The sequence below is a fragment of the Balaenoptera ricei genome, chromosome 4, assembly GCF_028023285.1.
Source record: "Balaenoptera ricei isolate mBalRic1 chromosome 4, mBalRic1.hap2, whole genome shotgun sequence".
Classification (NCBI taxonomy): domain Eukaryota; kingdom Metazoa; phylum Chordata; class Mammalia; order Artiodactyla; family Balaenopteridae; genus Balaenoptera; species Balaenoptera ricei.
In genome coordinates, this window is record NC_082642.1 from 102,393,746 (window position 1) to 102,413,478 (window position 19,733).

The 19,733-nt window shown below is 38.3% G+C and overlaps 1 protein-coding gene across 5 annotated transcripts; it reads right to left on the reverse strand.

The window, feature by feature from the left end:
* Window positions 1-256: 256 nt before the first annotated feature.
* Window positions 257-19,614, reverse strand: SLC35A5 (solute carrier family 35 member A5). Of its 5 annotated transcripts, XM_059921166.1 has the most exons (8): window positions 19,510-19,614; window positions 19,293-19,413; window positions 18,333-18,481; window positions 13,844-13,942; window positions 12,335-12,468; window positions 9,719-9,786; window positions 3,032-3,812; window positions 257-1,739 (listed from the first exon to the last, which is right to left on the reverse strand). In XM_059921166.1, exons 3-8 carry the CDS (start codon window positions 18,460-18,462, stop codon window positions 1,671-1,673), a joined length of 1,281 nt encoding a protein of 426 aa, XP_059777149.1. In that variant the 5' UTR covers window positions 18,463-18,481; window positions 19,293-19,413; window positions 19,510-19,614; the 3' UTR covers window positions 257-1,670. The 5 variants fall into 5 exon arrangements, with proteins under 5 accessions (XP_059777149.1, XP_059777150.1, XP_059777148.1 ...); XM_059921167.1 differs by lacking the exon at window positions 19,510-19,614 and having other exon boundaries at window positions 12,335-12,465; window positions 19,293-19,503; XM_059921165.1 differs by lacking the exon at window positions 19,510-19,614 and having other exon boundaries at window positions 19,293-19,503.
* Window positions 19,615-19,733: the final 119 nt, after the last annotated feature.

Here is a 19,733-nt window from a genome sequence, read left to right on the forward strand (position 1 = left end):
ATGTTTTGTATGCTATATTTCTTAAAAGTGAGGTCTTCCTATAGCTGATTTTCTTTACCTTTAAATGAATTGTCATAATAATCTTCCTGTTTCACATTACTCTGATGGAACGCCTATGATAAGGTAAAGTTTTGCTATTCTCAGAAGTCAAGATCTACTGAAAAAGAGACAGTTTTAAAAGTTCTTTTGAAATTACGTTTTGAAATTAAAAATACTCTGCATTCCACCTCATATAACAAAGTGGCAATACAAGGTAAGGGTTTAATAGTTATTTTATTTATAAATTTCCACCAACTCTTGCCATTCATATTGTTCTGGATATCACAGATGGATTATGTAATAGTATTATCTTATATTTATCTGTATGAAAATTAGGGGAAAGAAGAGATGTACAGACTGCATGAAAACGACAACTTAAAGCTCACACTTACAGTGTAGTGCTCTATAAACACACAGGCCTATTAGCTGAAACCAACACTTGTCCTATCACCATCCAGCTATATGGCCTTGGGCAAGCCATTTGTTTTCTCATTTTTAAATTATCTATCACCTGACTTCTCTACCTCATAGACTCAACTGGATGCATGCAAAAATACCTCAAAAAATACCATGCAGTTTAAGGGTGAAATATGGTTACTATAAAGTGCTTTATTTATTACTGGCCTTCCTCTTTTTAGAGTAATACTATTCATATTTCAGTAAAAGTCATTTGTTTGCAAAGTGACTCTTTTAAAAGAACTCTTCAGCAATAGTCTACTGATAACCTGGCATGATTCTGAAGCCAGTGTCTCAAACTTTAGGAACAGAATATGATATAAAGATATATAATAGTCATAAGTTCTATTTAATAACTAATAAAAGTGGCTTATTAGGTCTCCAAAATAGAATAATCCAAGAGTGATGTGGTCAAACTGAGGAGAAAAAACCCACCATGGCTGGTTTAAGTGAAAAATACAAGTGATAACTGTGGGGACTGGAAACCAACTTTCACCTAAATTGAAGCTTATTTGTGTAGAAAAACATCAAAAGACAACCACTAAAAATAAGATTTCCTACAAATTCCTAAAAATTAAAATTCTGAGATTTTTGTTGAAAAATTTGTTTGTCAAAACATTTAGCACCGACTACAATACTCTCAAATCAATGTTGTGGCTGGTTATTAACGTCCTTCAACCAAATTTTTAGAGACTCATTGCTTTTTAGTTACAAAATGACTATCTCCATGGCCTCAAAATTCAAGGGTCAACCTAGGTGATATTTATAATGATAAAAAAGGGAAGACTATGGCATGCAGAGTAGAAGTACACAATTCTGAATATCTGGCAAACTGATCTCTATATGTATATTTATAGGGTACAGCTAACATGATTATTACAAGTTTTCTGGAATGGAGGAACAAGGAAAATAATCTGCAAATATATCTTGACCTACTAAGTACCAGGCCATTACTGCAGTCTCCATACTATTATTCTGATGTCAGTTCCTTAGAACTTTTTAGCCTTTGGGTACTCTAAGCTTTGGTTGGAGTTATTTAGGGAGCGGTTAGATATATGCAAAGAGTTTTATGCTTTAGAAATGTTCTTGGTTTATCAAAGTGGAAAGATAAATATCACACATGCTGAAAATGTGAAGATAAGGTTTGTGAGAGCTGCCAACTATTTGGGTACCAGTTAGAAAGTATCTTCATCTGATTCAATATCACTCTTGGGTTTGGTAAGTCTCTCCAGTTCTTCTCCATCCTAAAAGGAAACATGAAATCAGTAATTAATTAGGACAAAACTAGAAATGTTCCATTTTTAATAATTACTAAGGAGAAACCTTACTAACAAATCATGGATTTTATTTAATTAAACTGTACTCTTGTTAAATGAAATTAAATAAATAAGTTCTTGGCAAGTTAACCGCAGGCATATAGTAAGATAAAAAATTGGAATGCACTTCAGTACATTTGAATTTCAAAGTTAACAAGAGCAAAGTAAGGAGCGGCCTCTGCTGGTCTTGGAGGGAAATGACTAAAGGCTGCAGAAATAGGTATAAACTAGGCCTTGTTACCTACATTGATTTTCTTCTACCTAAAAAAGTAGGGCAAGCAGTGTTATTAGACTGTTGGAAAAGAACACAGGATTTCTAAATCTATATTCTAACTGAGATCAGAGCAGGCTTCTAACTTTTTCATCTTAAGAATCTGTTGTAAATATCATCACTTCAGAGGCATTACTGAGGGAAGCTCTGCCATGAACTCTATCTAATAAGCAATAGGTTAACTTTCCTGAAGAGTAAAATGTTCATTGTGTGAACTATCTCATATTTTGTGTGTTCATGAAAACTGTAAATTTAAACCTAGATAGAGGACTCCATTTCATGTTTTATTTAAATATATATCTATCTCCTAACTTGAGCCTCCAGGAGATCACTATGCATTTGCAGCAATCCTTTTGGGAACCTTGGGAACCACCGTCTTAGTGAGATAAACAAGGTTGCCCTTCTGGCACCCTCTGGTTTATGAATAACTACAGGGAAAAGAAAGAAGCCAGGCTTTTGACTTATATTTAACAAGACTTACTAATGTCAAAGATCAACTTTTCTTACGAATGAGGCTTGTTTCCCCAACTACAGTGGAGTGGAAAGAGTAATGAATGGATTAGGAGTCAGACCTCATGGGTTTGGTACCAGTTCTTTCACTTACTATCTGTAACCCAGTTAGCCTCTCTGAGTCTGTTTCTTCACTTGTAAAACTAGGAGACTAGACAAGATAACCTGTGATGCATCTTCTGGTTCTGTGACTGTAATATTCTATGATACAACTAATGCATAAAGTCCTTGAGACTGTGATTTATACTTTTTCTCAACCCCTGACAGCATTATCATGAGCCCTTATACATAAGGAGACCAACAAATGTTTGTTGAACGATAAGTCAGAGAGATCCAATATGCCCTGTGACAAATCAGCACTGATCTATTTCTTTTCTTGTATAACTACACTTTGAATTTGGGAAGAACAGGCAAAAAAGCAGCATCCTCACAAACTTACCCCACTGGAGCGCTCCCAAAGACTGCCACTTAGATCTCGGATCCTTTCTTGCCTAGGTGCATATTCCAGACCTTGAGGCTTGCTGGCATTATAAATAAATATGGAGAGAAGAACTGATGGGGCTTCTAAGAAAAACTCCAGGGAGGGCCTGAAGTCAAAGACCAAGACAGACACCGTTGTGATGACGACAGTGGTGACCTGGGCCATCAAGACATGGAACATGTTATCCAGGAACTTCAGAATAAAGGCCACCGAGAGGCCCTGGAATGCAGTTACAAAAATAAGGGCTACTGAAAATGCATTGTGGCCATAAAAAAACCCACAGTTCTTAACCTGATCACGGTTACTGCTCTGAAGGCCCAGTGTCAGCCCATTAAAAAGAATGCCAAAGAAATAGAGTTTGCTGTTCTGTACGAAGATGCTTTCAGTGAGCTGGTTCCCTTCCTTCAGTATCTTTTCATTATAGATATTGGCCATCGAAGAAATAAAACACTGGACTATAATAAGAACATGGCCCAAGCCAAGACGGATATGACTGAAAACCCTGGCCGTGGTGTTCCACTGAGCTTCAGAAAAAGTCCACTCCTTTGCTGTGCAGTTGTCTTTTCTGGAGCACTCACTTCTGAAAAGAAGACAGGAATTGGATGGGCTGAAGAAGGCATCGTGATGAAATCCATGTCCTGCCAGGTTATGCTGTGAGGTCTCAGTCCCAGAAGTGAGGGCCACAATAGACAAAAATAAAATCAGGAGGGAAGCCCACTGTATCCAGTTTAGATGCCTCCTGTTCAAAGATGAAAAAAGAGATTTTAATACTAGTCTTTTTTCCTCCTCCCCTATCAACTGTGTCTACTGAAAACTCAATCACTTGAGTACTTGGTTGCATGAACCATACTGTTTTTGCCAGCATTCCCAATTCAAATTCAAAGGAAACCTGTTAGGGTGTGTCTGCTTCTTGAACTTTTTTTTTTATCTGCTTTTATAGTAGCTGTCCCTTAAGGCCATTCAGTCATTTCTCCTCATTGTAAGTTTCCTTTTAACCTATAGGTTTAACTAAGCCTCCTTTCTACCTCGGGAGCTGATCTTAGTTGTTTGGTACGATCACTTTTTAATCTCGCGATTAAGTTATAGCAGGGATTCTCAATCTAGTTTCCATGAACCAGAAAAAAATGTGATGAGCTTCTGATATCTGTGAATTCTTGCAGTGTGTGCCAAATCTTCTACATAGGCGAATTCCTGGCCTTCCCCACCCCCACCAGGTGATCCTTCAAAGATTTGTCAAATTTTCAAAGGTATTCATGACCCAGAAATGACTTAAGGAGGAAGCTAGTTCCCAGATTCATGGCCTGATCATAAAGTATTATACAGCAAACTGTTTGATAAGGCAAGGAAAAAAATATTTTCAGTGTTTCAGTTGATGAAGTCCTAACAATGCTTTATTTATTTCTTTATTTTGCCTAACAACAAACTTTTCAGATATGGAGGATGTGATGATTATTATTCCATTTTACAAATTCATTCAGTTCAACAGACATTTAATAAGTAGCAACTATGTGCCAGGCATGCTGGGAAGAGAAAAAAGACTTGGTCTCCATCCTCAGAGAATTTACACTTTAATAGGGAGTGAGCCATGGAACTAAATGATGACAATATAATGTGTGACATATGATACACAGAACAATTGGGGTACACTGAGGAACAACGCCCGAGTCTGGAAATAGAGTCAGGTATTGCTTTGAAGAGGAAATGACACTTAAGCTGAAAGATGAAAAATAAATTGAAGTTTGTCATGTGAAAAGGGAGTTGGCAATATACCCAGGAAGAGGCAAGAGTCTACACAAAGGCTACAAGGTACATTGACTAAGGAAAGAGGGGTATGGGACTCAGGTGGGGGCACCCAGGGAGGCTTCTAGGGGGGACAACATCTTCAAGTTTGAAGATCGATTAGTCAGGTGGAGAAGGGGCACACCAAGAACAGACAGTAACATGAGCAAAGGCAGACGTGAAAAGCAACAGGTGAGAACTGAAGTTGTAAGAATTTTGGAGCCTTTGTTGAGCACCTACTATGGGTCAGGCAGTTTCTGTTCTAGGGGAGGAAATGGTTCTCAGAGGTTAACTGACTTCTCTAAGGTCATGTATTTATGAAAGAGCAAGGAAGGAGTCTGAGCCATGGTTTTGTAAGTTCTCCTTCTGGACCAATGCACCTCTTGAGTGTAATTCTGAGTTCCAGGATGCCTGTACAGGAATATGTGTCTGATTTCACCAACGCTTCCATAGAGCTTCATGCTGTGAAACTGCTAACTGCACAGACAGCACACACAGACAGCAGCACACCTGTGCTCCCTGTATGTCTTCTCGCGTATACACTTTCATATAACCAGATCTAGCGTGCAGTGATGAGACCAACATAGCCCTATAGTCCACGAGGTCAGAAACTGTCAGCTAGTCACATACATTGCTGAAGGTGCAGGTGATACGCATTTAGCAGTAGAAGGCAAATGAAACGGAAACCGAAAAAGACAGAGTGAAAAATGGGTGCTCAATTTATAAAAATCATTATAAAACCAAGTACTGTACGTCAAGATAAATGAGGCAATGATATACTCTACACGTCCTTTAGAAGTTTTCAATTCTGACGGCTATAGATTTTCCACTAATATTGACATGGAGAAAAAAGAATCCGAGGAAATAAAGCCTTAAATAAGCTAAACGGTACCTACTGCAAATAATTACTCATTCAAGATAATGTTCTAGGAAGGTAAAAATTATTAAAGATTAGGGTGAAAATAGATTTTCAGCAAAGAAAATAAAACAATAAATCATCCTATAAAGTCAGCTGAGGATCTGCACTATTATAAATGACGACTGATTAGGCACGAAAGAGTTTGCTCCTTACGGTTTAGGAGGTGCAACAGTAGAAGCTCACTTAACCGACCTCTCCACTGCCCCAGTAAAACATTCAGATTGATGCGCAGAGCTGAAAGCCTCTGGCTGGAAGGCTGCTGAACCTGAAGGCCTCTGCTCCCAAGTGAACTGTTTGCTCACAGAGTCTCTGTTCCAAAACGTGTTTTTGCCAGGTGACCTCATTATTGTAATTATATATTTTAATGATTACAGAAATCATAAATTATGAGTGAATGAAAAGGATTGCTGGTTTCATGAAAACTAAGTTGAATGCCTTGGGAGGATTAAAGGCAAATCACAAGACAAAAAAACTGCCTTTGAATTAGGTACAGGTAAGTTAGTTTAAGCTTAGGGAATGAATAATAAAAATCCAGAAGAATCTACTTTAAAAATATATTTAAGGCTTGCTCCACTATAAAGAAATTGAAACCAGAAACCACAGATGATGTGTAATCAAGGTAGGTTCAAGCAAGAAAGAAGCCAAAGAACTCCAATCAGCAAACCCCACATGTATGCAAAGGAAAGGTCTTAGGCTCTTCATCAAAAGAATGATGAATGGACACTTACATACCTTAAGTTAAATTGTCTAAAGTATATATATATTTTAAATGACATCCCTACTTTGAGTTTTCCTAGTAACTCAAGAATTAGGTCCAAATTGTGTCAGAGCATTTCTACCATATTTGGTGGTAAACCAAGGCAGAGCAAGAAAATATTTAAGTGGAAAGACATAACTTTTTTCAAGAAACCATGCATCATACCTTTCTAAATAGCACAGAGAGTGACCAGGGGCAGATTTATCACGGGAAATTATAAATATTTATCAAGTGAATGAATGGTTTTGGAGAAATGCTTGTTATTACCGAGTGGCACTTTTATTTTTTCTGCTGGTTCAGAAAGTAAAGTTCACCGTAACTTCCAAGACATCCAACGTATGTTTCAAAATGTGTTTTTTAATAATTTTTTCCCTTCCCTTTGAAGAAATCAGAGAAACTTATATACATTCTTTAGGTAAAAATAAGTGCTGGTCTTGGTTTTGCTCTCTAATCTCCCAAATCTCGATGTTCAGGCTGACATTATTATTCCCTAAAGCCTAGCAAACAAGATTATACAACTTTGCCAAGCCTTAAGAGCAAACCAATAGGGCTTTGAGGCATGCCTGCCACATTTCCACTTTGAACCAGTAACTATACTTCAAGGAGGAAATCTATGCATTCACATGGGGTTTAGAATAAGACATTTGAATGGTGATACTTTTCACTTTTTCTCACTTTCAAATTCTTACAAGTAAGTTTTACATTATTCACTGGACTTATTTTTTTCTACCTGTATAGCCTTATATCCTTTACCTGTATGGGAAAGGTATTTGATGGTTCTGCTAGAGTCAAGTATAAGACAAGAGATTTGATATTCTAAATGAGTTATTTATGGCAAACAAATTAAGAACTTGTGATAGAACTCAAGCTATTCTTAGGTCAAAATTTTATTGCCACGGGCAAAACACTATCAAATGACTCACAAAGAGTAGATTAAATAGGGAAAAACAAACAAACAAACATACACTACCACCAACAAAAAGATCAAAATAGAACAAAGTTGATTTTAAAATATAATAATAGGTAATACTTAAAAGGCATTCCCATAAAAGACATTATTAGATTTATTATCACATTTTAGCTCTACTATTTAGAGTAGCTTCAAGTGCTGATTTGTGAATTAGTCAAACTAAGACCCATTCTGGGAACTAAGCGCTTGTGGAAATAATAAAAATGGAGTGATTTTATTGTTTTTTTAATCTGAAGAACTTCTAAGGATTCAAAACAGAGTGGTATTAACAACAAAGCAAACACATGCCTAAGAATCAATATTACTGCTTTGAATATTAAGAGGTAAGATATGTAAAAAAAAAAAGTTTGAACTGTAGTTCATAACGTCGTTCGCCCCTCTGCCTCCAGCCTATCCACCTAGACTCCCTCTTCTACAGCCAAAGGGAGCTGCCCGAGGGCTGCAAAATGCTTAGTGGCTCTGGGTTCCAGGCACAGACTCAGCCTAACTGCACCTATCTCATGGGGTCATTGTGGGGTTAAGTCGAAATAGGGTAGAAAGGCCCTGAGGAGACCTTAGTGTTTTCTAGTCACTGGTGGAGAGCCTCCCCGCGCAGCTGCCCACATGGCAGTCGGGCCATCCTGGGCAGGGCTTTTCCAAGTGTCCCTCACCTTGGCCCACAGCCCTGCTCATGCTCTGGGGTCATTAAAAAAAAAAACCAACCAACTCTGGGCATAGCTAGAGCTACTGGCCAATTTCAAGACAGGAAATACATACCTTTAAACTTCTCTTTGGTAAATTCAGTTATTGATTTAATTTTGACATAATACTTATATATTATATAATAACTTAAGTATAATACCATGTGTACTCATAAACTGTCACTTCACAGGAAAAAAAAATTTTTTTTACTTAAAAAAAAGTAAAAAAAAAAGCCCCAAACAAAACAAAAATAATACATGTTTTTGAGACCATCGTTCCCCTATTAATAGTGAGTATTTTATTGTGTGTCAGAGCCAACAATTATTCCTTTATGGAAGTGCATCCCTAATTTTATCACAGGAATCAATATAAAAATATTATTGCTTAACACATGTTTTCTCAGAAGCCAACTTTTATCCTACAAAGTGACTTTCGTGCTGATTTTAAAGACTTTAAAATGTTTTTTTGGATTAGCATTCTTTAACTTGCTAGTTGAATTGAATTATTCTCACAATTCATAAATAAAATGAAGAAAGTGATAGCAAAAGCAAATTTCAGTGACTCTAACATTTAAATTGGATGAAATGCTATGTTCATTTTTTCCCATCTCTTACATCAACTGTTAAATTGAATGTTTCCTCAGGGTAAAAGAAAACCTTTCAAGAATTTCATATAATTTATGGACTGAATGCATCACGGGATTCAACAAATAATTACTGAGTGCCTCTGTACCAAGCCCTTCATCCTTCTGTACACATCAGTTATGAAAACACACTGTGACATAGCACATTGAGAAACAAATTAAAAAGAGAATGTGAATGTAAAATTAAAATAAAAACAATCACAACAAATGTAACAAAAAGTTAATTTTATTTTCATCATCATCATCATTAAATAACAAATTAAACTGGAGTTAAGTACCCAGATCCTGTATCACCTTAGGACATTCTGGCCTTTGCTTTGCAGCAGAGCCTATCTAAACTAAAAACGTTTATTTTATTCAAACGTTCTCCTGGAGATGAATTAGTGATAGCACTTGGAAAGTTTAATAAGTTCACTCTTGTTAATTGTAATTTTAACTAGATTCCTCATGCAAATCCTCTGCCAGTTAGAGCTTAAATCACGTAGTCATCTCAAGGAGTTTAATAAGGAATTTGCCACTTTTTATCACCTCCAAACTCCAAATAACAAATATATTAATCTTAGGAACTTCTTGGTTCCCTATTAGTGTACAGAGAATCTGCAAAAAAAAAGCTAATGAATTCTTTGTTGAAAATCTGGCACTAAACATTAAAATAATTAAAACCCAATCATCTCTTTTTTTTTGAGATGCTAAGGAAAAACATTTCAAACATTGAATCACAGAGGATTTAGACAGGCTAACACTGCAGCTGCTTTCCAGATGGGTTAAACAACTTGCCCAACACACAAAGCAAATTAGGAATAAAATCCCGGCCTTGGGATTCAGAGGGTATATCATCTGAAACAAGGCGGTGCCATTCTAAAGTATGATATATGCTTTCACAACAAGTTACTTACTTCAGCACTATCCTGAATAGAAGAGCTGTTGTTATAATGCTAAAATTTGAGAAGATAAGAGCCATGGCCTAGAAAGAAAGAGAAGATAGAGTTACAATCCAAGCAAAGCACTGACCTCAGAAATCTCCCAGCTTGGTGCAAGTTCACCTGACAAAAAAAGCTTTTTGGTCAAAACCCAGAGGGGTTATTAGGGCAGCTACTTCACTAGAGGATTAAATTCTATTTTTATTGCTCGTTAAACTTACATAGATACGATCAAATTATTGTACAGGCTTTGAAAATGTGTTGAAATTCAGCAAACGCCTGTATAATAATCTTTATGTGCAGATCTGGAAATACTTATAAATTCTATAGGTTTAGGTCCAGAAATAATGGTTACAATGATTATAAAGCATACTTTTTCAAGCTCTCAGAGACTTTTAACACTGATTCTGTGGGTAGAGAGAAAGCAAGTACTGTTAGGCCCATTTATACATTAAGAAGACAGAGGTATAGGTTTTTAAGCATTTTTAACGCTCTAGGAATTAAATCAATTTACCTGGTTGAACTGTAGTGATTCAATACCAGTGATTCACTACCAAACTTATATTTGACAGTCCTTTGGATTTATTCACATTGTTCTAAACACTTAGAAAGGTGTTAGCCAGGTTTTATTAAGGTTTGTTTTTGTGAATTTAGTCAAATTTCACACATGAGAATATTAATCTGAACATATATACATTTTGGCCCAGAGAATATGAAATTTATCACTGCCCCCATAATTGGATCTGACAATATTAATAATTTCTAAAAACAAATCCTACTGCCTTCCTCCTTGCTGTCACTTTAAATTGACCAAACCCTAAAGAGTATCCACAATCTTATACAACCAGCAAACACGACTAATATGCAGCTGAATTAAAGAAATAAGAGTAAAATCCAATAACAACTAGCAAAAATTCCAAGAATACAATATTGCTCTTTTTCTACTGAATTTTTATGGGAACCATTATTTTAAGGTTTTCTTTGCAGACGAATGCTTGTGAACCCCTGGTTAGGAGACAAGTAAGAGGAGATAAGAAAAGTACGTGGCTGGTTAAGAGTGGGGAAGTGGCGGCTCTGATCAATCACAGTTACAGCGCTGCAAATGTATGTACCTAACAGAACAGCCTGCTGGCCTGGGGAATTGTGTCTACTCTGTCCAGGCAATAGTATAGAATAAATAAAATATCACAGCTCTTTGCCCCCAAACTTCCATGCATCTCTACTTAATCCTTTCCAACTAGGCTTGGGCATAGCACTACACAGAATATGTATGCCAAGTAATTTATTTTGTAATATCTGTGGTTGTACACAATCAGGAAGGAAGAGCAAAGCAATAAGCTGTAAGAACAGGAAGTTGCACTCCTGCTTTGGTACTAGGGATTTAGCAAAGGGATATAAATTTAGAGCTAGTCTGTTGGATACAAATAAAACACAACAAATATACACTTCATTGAATGTGAATAATTATGTTGTTGGGAGGAATTCTCAGATCTGAAAAACAAAGTGAAAGAATTTAGGAGAGGACACATTTTAAATGGAATGAACTTTTACTAATAAAATGGATCACAGAGCTGAAAGCAACTTCAGGTGATCCCCTGGCCCAGGTCCTTGCCTTTGGGCCAGTATGGTAACACTATTCTATTTTACAGAGCAGTTTGGCCTTGCCTGGTTCTAATCTTTTAAATTGTGCAAAAGAATCAAACTCCTGTTTTCTACCTCAGTGCCCTCTTGATCCCTCCTTTTCATCCCACTTTCACACTGATTTGGCTATACTTAAGAGGTTTCAAATAGAGGACTAGTGTCAACAGAAATTCTATTTATGATCAAAATGCCTGAAGTTTCTCTTTAAAGAAAATTAAAACACATTTTCTTAAATGTGGCAATAGAAACCTTCATTTTATAAACTGAAAATATAGAGGGGAAAATATACACGTGATCCAAACTGAGTAATAGGTAAAAGCAGAAGACGAAACTTTAATTCTGATTACTAACAGCTCTCTAAATTGGCATAGGGGATGCCAGGAGACATGAGAAGTATACCTAGTATTATCAGTTATGGATAGCATTTAGATTGGGAGGATATAACCTCTACCCTTAAAGAACTTGGTTAAATGACAGGACTAACAGAAAACGAAAATCATACCAAAAGAATACATATACACCACATTAAAACAAGTGTAAGAAAGAGCGGTACACTGAGCGTATAATTTTCTGAGTTAATCACGGGAGTCTGCTTGGAGGTCCTGAATGTTGAGATTAATATTAGAGGTGGGTGACCACAGGATGGCTCAGAAAATAGGCAGACTGGTTAAGGTTACACAGAGAGAGATGGCTCTAGATTCAGTGGTCAGGAAGCAGCTCCCACCGATCAGTCAGCACAGTTTAATAGTTATCTTTCACAGCGGGAGAGTCTTGCAAGTGGATTGGTAAGTCAGTGCTCAGATGATTCTGCTCAAACCTCAGGAAGGCCAGTGAGGCAATGAGAAACTAACAGTGCCAAGGAAAACGATTAAAAAAAAAAAGAGAAAGGTTAGTTCCAGGATTCATTTCTCTGTCTTTTCAATGCTGTTTTCTTTGTCATTATTTACTTACAGGCTGAAGATAGGAAAGGACATAGAAGACAATCAAATTATCCAGGAAATAAAGAAAGGCAGGAATGGACCACTTCATGAAATTAGAGAATTCCTTCCAGGAACCACATCTCAAGTTTCTATTTTGATGATCTTCTAAAGAAAGAAATAGAGCAATAAGTATATGAGCTTGATGAGAATGCACATATTTTTAGAGAAAGTAAATTGTATTTAATTTCTGATATAATTCTTTAAAAGAGACTTCATGAACGTGCTTTCATAAGTGACTATCAGCCTTGAGAAATCAAGGACTACACAGGATTCCATTACGGTCTTTCTTCACCCCACCACCATGCCCATCTCTGACAACAGCAACACTTTAGGAATACTGATTTTCTTAGTTCCTGCTAACTTGAGACAGATGTATTACTGAAGAAGGCAACTCAGGGCACACTTATGTTTTCTCTTACTACTCTGAGCATAAAGCCAAGAGAGATCAACAAATTAAAATAAGTGGAACAAAAAATGTAGCGTTCATGCTGGCATTTTTTTTCCGGGGGCCGGGGCGGTGGTGCTGTGGTGGGTGAGGGAATCAGGAAAGGGAGATACTAAGTGAAAGTTTATATATAGGGGAGTAGAGAAAATTAACTTTTACTCATCCTAGTATGAGTTATTCTCCTATCTCTAGGTTTACAAAAACTTAAGAAGGTACTATAATGGAGAATGTAAAATAAAATGAAAAGATAGAAAACAATTTAAGTCTAACCCCTGTAAATACTTCATAAATTTCATGAGATTAAGAAATGTATTCCACTAACTAGAAACTCTGCAAAGATTGAAACCTCTGAGAATGAAGAGACATCTTCTTGGGCAAGCCCTTTAATAGTGTAAATTCTATGTCTACCTCATGTGGGAAGGTGGATCAAAGTAGCAGAGAGAGCTAAGGTTCAATAACTGGAGAATTAATAGCCACAAAAGGGTACATACTTTTGATCTGAGGAAGGATTAGTACCCTTATTGGATACTATTTGTACCCTTATTTGATACTTATTTGATAGTTGATGAAACTGGAGCTCAGAAGAGTAAAATAATCTGCCCTAGTATACAGTCTCTCTGACTCCAAAGCGCTACGCTGTCCCCCTAAAGGCAACGGGGACTGTTTTGCAGTATGCTACATATCACGTCAGACAGCAGTGATTTAGATAATCCTGAATCTGAATAAAAACTAACTCGCTGTGCGACCCACCACAGGAACAAGTCAAGAGGCGGCACAGTGGACGGGACGCTAGGACATGTGGGTGGAGTCCGGGCTCTGCACCTCCTACCCAGCACCACACTAACGCTTACTACTTACTCTCTGAGTCTGCTCCTCACCTGCAAAACATGAGTAACCATATTTCTATTTGTATCTTAGTATCCTCATATATAAAATTAATGGGCTAGGCTAACTGATATAAAATGTTCCTTTCCGTTCTAAAATTCTTTGAGTCTGTGATTTTTAACCAGTATATAGTACCATTTCAAGACTCACCTTTCTTTAGAACCCAGAATGACACAAGCACACAGAAAACCAGCTTCACCAGTTCTGAGCACACATTCACAGTAGTTGGAAGATAATCATATTTGTTCTCTGAAATGTAACAGAAATGTTTTTTAATTATAAGTTTTGCTCTATATAATGCTTACATACAGTAAATAATTGAGAGCTGTTTCTAACCTTAAAAGCTGGACTTTAATACTGGTTATATTAAACTTCATCCAGTTGGTTTTGGCTCTTTTGGATTTTTGAATCAATTCACCTAATGTGTTAGCTATCCTTACCTCATTGAGCGTTTTATTATCCTTGAAATTGAGAGATATGCCTCTCATGTTTTCCTTCAAGTTCCTGAAAAATGTGTTGAGGAGACTAGGGATACAGGCGAAGAAAGCTTTGTGGCATGGCATTAGAGACCAGCTTCTAAGCTGACCATTAACTAACAATCAGGGCCTGACTAATCAAACAGCTATCAATCTAGGTGGCTGAATTATTACCCAGCTCGTGATTCCTCTTGTGTGACTTGTCTGCCTTGCTTAAATCAAGGTACACTCTGTCTGTGATATTCCCTTAACTCAGAGTTTTCCTATCTGTTTCATATCATGGTACACATGGAAAACAATATTTGTTAGGCACTCTGGGACAAACATTATGTTGTGGTAACAGAAGGAAGTGGCTTGAGGCAAGAGGCAACTGGCCCAGGGCTCTTCGGTGGACAAACACACTGACACATCCAAACCCACTGACCAATCAGGAAGCTATATCCCAACCTACAAGTCAATCTAATTAGGAAATGAGGTTTGGTTAGTATATCTTGACTTAGCTGTTATTTCTCTCCTTTTTCTAACAACTTGCTCTATAATTTTGCCAAGGACAAACATAAATTTTACTAGTTACTATTTTGAGGAATGCATTTTCTCAAAAATATTTGCTTGTTTCCCTTGGTTGTTGTATGAAAAACCAAAACTGGCCAAGTACAAAGGAAAAAAGCCAACTCGACATTTTTGCTCCCCAGAACACTCTTTCTTCCTCTTTTCTGTGGTTTTCCCTGACCTTCACAACCTATGCATAATCAATCCTTTATTCATCTCCAATCCTGTAGCACTAGTGTAAACAAATAGGGTAGGGGGTCCCTGAAGAAAGAGAACCAGGCATGGCTTTCTTGACTTAAGAGAAGCCATTTTTGGCCTAAGCCATCTTGTGACTTAAGCCTGGCCGTAATGCTTGTCCTTGAACACGTCTCAGTAATTAAGGATCTTAAGGGAACAAAAGAATGCAGGAACAAACTGTTATCCAGCAAGAGAAGTGACAATAGCAAAGATAATGTATCAGTTGTAAAGACTCCCAGTTCAGTTTCAGTGGTAAAGATGAGCCTGCAGTGCTCAACCACCAGATCAACTAGAACTGGATGATGATGTTGACCTTTTCTGACCCTCCTGACTTCAGTCAACTAAAGCTGGATTCTGTCAACCACCCAAGCCCCTCCATAAAATGCATGTACCCTTTAGCTTAAAACTTCCCCAATTTTGCTGTTTGGGAAGACACTGCTTTGGGAAAGCTCCCCGGTGTTCTCCTTACTTGCTACAAGTAATAATAAATCCTTCCTTCTCCCGATCTTTGGCTTGGTTGTGTCTTTTGGCTCAACACCTACCAAAAGGTGAACCCAGTTTTCGGGTAACACTACCTATAAACCTCTGTAACAGTACTTTTTTATGTTGTTATGTCTTACCCTTAAAATGTAAGCTTCTTACAAGACAGAGACCATGTCTTGTAAGACATCCTAAACCTGGCAGTTAAGTGTTCTGCACTTAGTAGGCACTTGATTGCCTGTTAAACTTTCTCCATCATTCAAAGCTTAGTTAAAAACATCTCTTCCTCCCTTTTCTGAGCTCAAAGCTATACTGAAATCACATTCCATTATCCTCCAACAATACTTTGCTTTACTTTCTAGCATTATACACACGAGCAAACATGCATGCACACAAATGGGGGGCTTCAGATCACAACTTTCAAACTCTTGTCACTGCACTTTAACTCATTCTTGCTTTTCATCATTTTTGTTTTTCTCCTTGCATTTCTCTCATGGTTGATCCCAAATCGTATCACAGCATCAGGTGTGACCTCTCTCCACTCTTCTGCCCACACTCCAACCTTATCGACACCATATTCATCCTTATTGGTTTCCCTTCACTCCCAGAGAGAGGAGCCATGGCCCCACTATTCACCCATTCTCCCCGTTAAAACCTTCCCTTCTCTTCAGGGGCTTTGCTCCAATAAGTATTTCCTCTGGCTTCAGTATATCTCCTTTATCTATTAACTGGCTTCCTCTCCTCTCCTACAAATATGTTCAAAACTCCCAACCGAAAAAAATAAAATATAAGATCCTCCCCCTCCAGCTACCATACCTCCTCCTAATCTCCATAAAAGTGTCAATATTCATTATCTCCACTGTACCCACCTTCCACTCAGATCCTGCCCCCAAACAATTTGGTTTCTGATCCCACCACAGTACTCCAACTACCTAGTTCCTGAGATTACCAAACACCTTCTAATTACTAATTCCAAAGAGTGGGTTTTAATCCTTATCTTATCCTGATGTTGCAATTCCCTCCCAGTCAAACTCCCTTCTGTAAGTCATGTGCACTTAGTTCTCTCATCTCTCTAATTCCTTCTTAATGTCCTTCTGAGTGTCAGCACTCCTGTTAAATGCTGCCATTCCTTGGAGTTCTATCCTTGGCTCTTTGTTATTTTCTCATTCTGTGTGGTTACCCTGAATGAGCCCTCCGCTCCTTGGGTTTTAAATGTCAATTTAATATTGATGTTTCCAAATCTGTACTCTGGAACATTTAATGCTCACTAAACATATCCATATGAATAACTATCTCCTATTTATTCACTTAACTGGCATTTCCTTGACATGTGTGAAGTGCTAAAACACTGCAGGATACAGCAGTAAACAAGGACACAGCTCCTGGCCTCATGGAAGGTACAAGAGCTAAAACTGTTAATTTCTCTGAGCTCTGTCCAACCTGCTCTTCCTTCCCTAGTCTCCATCTCAGTTGAGAACATCATTGACCTACTCAGCATCCAAACCAGAAACCTCTGAACTATCCAATACTTCATCTCCTTTAATCTCCACATTCCACACATTCTCCAGGTCTTGTCTTTTCTATGTTTAGAATTATTTCTTGAATCTATCCTCTCTTCTCTATTCCTACTTCAAAAGCCTTGGTTAGTTTTCATCATCTGTGGCTTGAATTTGTAACAACCCCCTAACTGGCTACTTCTCTTCCCCTTTAGTCCATTCTCCATCCAGCTACCATAATAGTCTTTCTCATCTTACCCTGCCGTTTATATTCCTCCAAGTATTCCCTGTCTCCCAGACTCTAGGGCCTAGAGAATAAAGCCCCAGATGCTTAGCATGACATATAAAGTCCTCAGCTCTCTGATCATTACTGCCCTCTCTGGCCAAGCACTCCTTCCCCCCTCGTCCAAGTCCTTAAAACTTTTTGCTCAGTAATTCTGAACTACACATTCTCACAATCCATCCTGCTTTTTTAATACATCTGTTCATTTTTACAGGCTGTTGCTTCTGTTTTGAATACCTCTGCCCACCTGGTCTTCTTGTGGATCAACTGTCACCTTATCCGGGAAGTGCTCCCTGACTGCTTCACAGTCCACATCATGCTCTCCCAGACAGAATATATCACTCTCCATGTAAAACTACCTCTGTATCTTTGGTATAGAACTGCACTTACTATACTGTATTTTCATGATGCATTTACATGTGTTTCTCTTCTAATAAACTGTGAATTCTTGAGAATAAAGTCTATATCTTATGCACTTTGAACCCTGCTAGTAATATCTAGCCCAGCGCCTGGCAGAGAAATGTTAACTGAAAAAAGAGACTTATGTACACATCTGACTCCCCAAGCAGACCATTAACGATCATGATGTCATGATTTTACGTGTACTCAATAACTAGTGAGAGGTTCTCAACACAGTTTTGTGGAATGAAACTATTTAAATACAAATTCTTACATTAAGAATAATAAAAGATTTCCTGAGTACGTATTTATCAAAGCTAATAACCTGTACTGCTCCATTGATAATGTACTTAAAATAGTACCTCACAAAGGCCAGGTGACCAAATATATCTCCTGTCTATTTCAAAATAAGTTATAATATATTTTGCTATAGGCCCAGAAACACCTGTTGATTAAACCAACAGTCAGATGTTATGATCTGTTCTGCAAAGGTTTTGATCCTGTACTTGACTGACCCAAATTTCACTCAGCATCAAAAATTTTTCTTGGTAAGGAATGAAAGTTTAAAGAACCAAATTTAAACATGCTTTATCACTGACATGAAGCAGAGTACTTTTAAGGGTATTATCCCCATTTTATACACAAGGTAAACTAAAGACAAGAAAGATAAAGTGTGATTAGATGGCAGTGCTCCATACATATTCCAAATCTTAACTTACCTTCATTGGTTGAATATTTTACAAGTAGGATGCGACTGGAGCTTAAAGCAATGAATATGGCCCCCAGCAGGAATGTATACATTGCTGAAGAGGAGCTTAACATGGGATGACCACAATAATTCCTTTCCATTCCACTGTTTTTTAATTGCCTTAAAGAGAAGAACAAGTTCATGAGCAACCCTGCTGGCAGATTAAGCATAATGCAAATACCATTGATTTGTGAAGAACAGAAAAGGAATTTTTTAGATGTCTGGTTATGGCTATACCCAAAGCAAAAAAGTTGGGGAGTACAAGAAAAACTATGGGGAAAGGAAAGGAAAGAGTCAAAATTTGATAGGAGAGGGAACTCTAGAGACTGAAAAGGCAAGAGCCAGGTTAGAAGTGCTGCCCAAGGTAGGACATTTTAGGACTGCAGGATTCTGCAGAAAAGCAATTCTTTAACTTTCATTCTTATGAGCAACTTTGCTCTAGAAGATAATTTCATATTTGTATTTTTCTCCTCAGTAGCAGCTTTTCCATAGGAGGAAGAAAAAGAGCTTGCTGGGAAAGATTTCGTTACAATAATGACCGAAATAGAAATATCTGAAACACTGTATTAATTTATACTGAACTACTGTTGGAAGTATAAGACGACTTAGAAATCAATGACTCTAAGGCCCTCTTTTGATATGTTAAGGCCATTAAACTCCAGGTCGGGTAACTACCCAAAACAACCCAGAGTAAGGATAGTGCACAGTGCCTGGGGGATTGGTGAGAGATGGGGTGGAAATACCAATGCCCACAGCCCAAGTGGGGCGTAAACCTACCAAGGCCAAAGAGACACCTCCCCTACTCGGGAAGGCCAGCTTTCCCCCCACGATCTAGGAACGCCTTCTTGTCACACATGCGCAGAGGCATCTCGCCTGGGGCGCCCTCCCCTCAAACGCACGCGCACTTCTTTGTCCCGGGGGGCGCGGTTACCTCGGTCCCTTGGAAAAGCTTCTAGTGGAAGAGCGTACATCCTAAAGCTGAGACAGTAACTGTCTAGGTCCGCAGCAGCAGCAGCAGCAGCGGTAGCTTTTAGGGTCCATACGCGGAGAATCTATGGGAGAAAAAGAAAGGCGAATAAGCCTTTGGACCCGACCCGCCTATTCCGGAACAAAAAGCACAATAACGACCCGACTGGGAAAAAGCGGACCTGATGCCCATTGCGCAGGCGCGCTCAGTGTTACGCTTCCGGAGGGAGGGGAGAAGCGACCCGATCCCGCCCCAGCGCGGCCTTTCTCGCGTCACGTGCCCGGAGACTCCTGTGTCACGTGAGGCCCAGGTGGCGGCGGAGCTGCGGCGAGAGGGCGAGAGTAAGAAGCGGAAGCCGGAAGGGGCGCGAGTGAAGGCTGGCAGAGAAGACTCCTCCCGAGAGGG